This window comes from Palaemon carinicauda, chromosome 4 (genome assembly GCF_036898095.1).
Source record: "Palaemon carinicauda isolate YSFRI2023 chromosome 4, ASM3689809v2, whole genome shotgun sequence".
In the NCBI taxonomy this organism is placed as follows: Eukaryota; Metazoa; Arthropoda; class Malacostraca; order Decapoda; family Palaemonidae; genus Palaemon; species Palaemon carinicauda.
Window position 1 is genome coordinate 37,535,654 of NC_090728.1, and position 3,557 is coordinate 37,539,210.

At 39.5% G+C, this 3,557-nt stretch overlaps 1 protein-coding gene across 3 annotated transcripts in view; it reads left to right on the top strand.

Annotated features, from left to right (window-relative positions):
• Nucleotides 1-2,882, top strand: part of LOC137639906 (thiopurine S-methyltransferase-like) — a 34,487-nt gene extending 31,605 nt beyond the window's left edge. For all 3 annotated transcript variants that reach the window (XM_068372183.1, XM_068372184.1, XM_068372181.1), the window contains one exon: nt 2,127-2,882. In XM_068372183.1, the coding sequence (XP_068228284.1) occupies nt 2,127-2,236 (110 nt within the window). In that variant the 3' untranslated portion in view covers nt 2,237-2,882. The remainder of the gene's footprint in view (nt 1-2,126) is intronic.
• Nucleotides 2,883-3,557: the final 675 nt, after the last annotated feature.

Sequence of the window (3,557 nt, forward strand, 5' to 3'; positions counted from 1 at the left end):
TAGTTCAGCCGGCATGCTGCCGACTAGGCTAGTACTTGGTGGCACTAGCCGACAGAGAGTGTAGTTCAGCCGGCATGCTGCCGGCTAGGCTAGTACTTGGTGGCACTAGTCAACAGAGAGAGAGAAAGCATGGAGAGAAGAGCTACCTTATTATTATGGTTTAGTACAATGAATAAGGGTGTAGGTACTACAGTATTGTCCCTACTGTCTTCATCCAGAATGAGGGTTCAAATCTGTTGCCAGCTACTCTGCCGGTTCCAGGGATATGGATGGCAGTCCAAGAGAGGACTGAAGAACACTTAAAGACATAAGGGTCTCCCACCGGCAGCCGTCATGGCCGGCACAACCTTTCCTGGAGCCTTGCGTCTGTAGGGGAAAGGTTGGAGCGGCAATCAAGCCGCCTATGTAGGAGCCCGGCCAGCACCACAACCCACCTGGCAAGCGGGGAGATTGTAGGACACCGGCCAAAGACATAGCGATGGCTAGGCCATCACTAAAGGACAGAGAGGGATAGGGAAAGGGTCTTGTGTGTTGTGTCGGGAGAAGGCGGCACAATTGCCGCCCACTTCCGGTCACAAATCAGAATCATCGTTTCAATATCGGCGCCGTCCTGGGCGGCAGAAGAATATCGATTTCTCAGCCCAGGACCTTGCCGAAACAAGACTTGTCTTCTAGACCGCAAGGGAGAAGGTGGCGGCAGTATAATACCACTTTGGATGCGGGCTAGGGAAGCTAGGCTTCCTATGTCTGCAACTGTAAACCGGCAGGGGAGTGACTACTACCCCGGCAGCCAAGTTGCTGACATAAAGACTGAATACTCTGAGTTACTGTCGTAATTCAAAGCCGGGATACTCACCGGCAAAGAGGGAAGACTGAAACACTAGCCTAGTCAAGCCGGAGTACACTACTCGGTGGCAAGACCAAGATAGGGTTGTCGCCTAATGGCGACACTCAGAGGGAAGGAAGGGTTTACCCTTAAATCTCTAAAAGAAACGAGTATCGAATTATATAAATAATTCCAGGAGATATAGTATCTCCTGTTGAATTGATCAAACGAAACACGAGGGTAAACGGGGATAATGTAAGAAAATATACTAAAGCGCATAGGCTAGGCTAGCCTAGCACGGGCTGAGATCTCGGCTACGTTATATCACCGAGACTCTAACGTGTACGATCGATACCTTGAGGGAAGAGGAATTATATGCGCATGATCTTATCTTCACTAGTATAATTTTGCCTAAATAGCTATAATTCATTAAAGCTAAATACCGGGAACGTTGTTCTACTGACTAAATAAGGCATATGTGGCGAACAACAGCGTCCAAAATGGCACCTCTGGTTACCGGCTAAGCTCCGGTAAACACATCTAAATTATGCTAATTTAACTGTGAGAAGGGAGCTAAAAATTATACACAGGAAAGATTAAATACTCAACTTTCCGGAGGTAGAAGATGCTGGAGAATGCATGATAAATCCTCGTAATAGCAACAGAAAACAATGAGAGCAAGCGGGAGTACACCGTGCGCAATTCGCTACTAAACAGGGAATGGGTAGCCATATTGGACCCTGTAGTAGTATGGGAAGGGGATCCACCGGGTACCCTTTATGACGGCTCCCCTTCAATTTCGCCACTCTTCCCCCTCAGAACGAAAACTCTATTCGGGGTGAAGATTGCCACGTGTCGTATTAAGAAATACGTCCCCTGATATTATGCGATATCCTTAATAAAACTTTTAAGGATACTCGCGCCAGGAGTTAGAATTCTGGAGACCTATGGTCAATTCTCTGGGAGTATCGCTGTAGCTAAATATCCCTTAGAAAGCTGCCTAAAGAAACCTTCCATCAGGACGACATGGCTTGAACCCAAATATATATATATATATATATATATATATATATATATATATATATATATATATATATATATATATATATATATATGTGTGTGTGTGTGTGTGAGAATGTATGTTTGCGTGTACAGTAATTCCATACTCGTTTTTCTTTCTGGAGGGGATTGCACTAGAGGGATACTTCTGCATAATTTTAATGATACAAGCATTTATATATTTTATTTTTTAGATTGCATGAAGGCAAGTCTACAGTGTAATGTTTTCTCTTTCTTAAAGGTCCCAACAGACAGCTGCGTTTCTTGGAAACGAGAGACATTGCCAAGGAATGGGGAGTTGACGCCTTGTTCAACAGCTTCGTCATCGTCACAGCTTCAGAGAAGAAATAGAGCAGCTGTGCTTAAGTCACTTTATTTCATGTACTTGAAAAGAAATGAGGACACTAGACTATTTGGTTATAGATTTACTTTTCCAAAATTTTTTCTTTGTTGATTGGTATATTCATTAGGTAACTGATTGATTGAGAATTGATTGGAGTCATTTTTTTTATCACCTTGATACTTCGCATGACCCATTATCCGAGTTGCAACCATTCTTTGGGAGAATAGGATATGGTATTCAACATACAGTACAATGAGGTGGTCAAGAGGCGAATAATTTCTTAATATATCAAAGGCACAAATATTATAGTTTTTTTGTTTGATATCTAATTCTGAGTGCATAAAAGTCAAAATTTAAAAAACTAGCATCTGGATTACTCTACAAGTAAAATTAGCTACAATTAATTTGTAAAACGCTTAGATTTCTCTAGTAATTGTTTCATATTTCATAAAAATTTCAACATTTCTTATTTTTACCATTATAGTTTTTGCGTACTATACTATGTAACATGTTATTTTAAATATTTTACTAAACATTACACATTTAGAGTAAAGAAGTGGGTAAAATTTAGCCTTATATTTCAAGGAAGTTTGCTTATGTTTAACCAAACTAATGTTATTCTATAATCATCTTGTCCATCATGGTTAAATATGTGTAAAATAACTTTATCATTAGTGTACCTGTTTGTTAAGAATCTTTAATATTTCCTAAGGGTTAAAGCTAATTACTTTTTGTTATGACTTGCGATATCTAAGCAAATAGAAACTATAGTGATATTTCAATGTATTAAAAAAGACCAAAATTACCATCTCTTACAGTAAAGATATAACATTGACATTAAAAATGAAAATAATGATTGTGAATGTGATAATAAATGAATGAAAAGAAATGATTTCTTTTGTTTATTTCTAACTCGCTTATGTGCGTTTTATTAAATGGAATATATTTCTAATCTAATTCTGTATTCACTCGTATTAACTGCATTTAATTTAATGAGTTAAACCAATCCTAGCATACATAATTCTATTACTTGTATTAAACGCATAATTAAATGCAGTTGAACAAAATACTAATCTGTGCAGGTTGAAAGGTTTTAGGTTAAATATCCACTCATAAATGGCAGAGGCAAGGGATAGTAACATTGCCTTAGCTAGGAGAACAATGCCCTAGAGACTGACCATATTTACATATGATCATTGCCCAAGTCCCCTCTCCACCCAAACTAGGATCAGGGAGGGACAGGCAATGGCTGCTGATGACTCAGTAGGTAGATCTATAGGCTCCTCAAACCCATATCCTTAGCTCATAAGGATGGTGAGGCTGCAGACA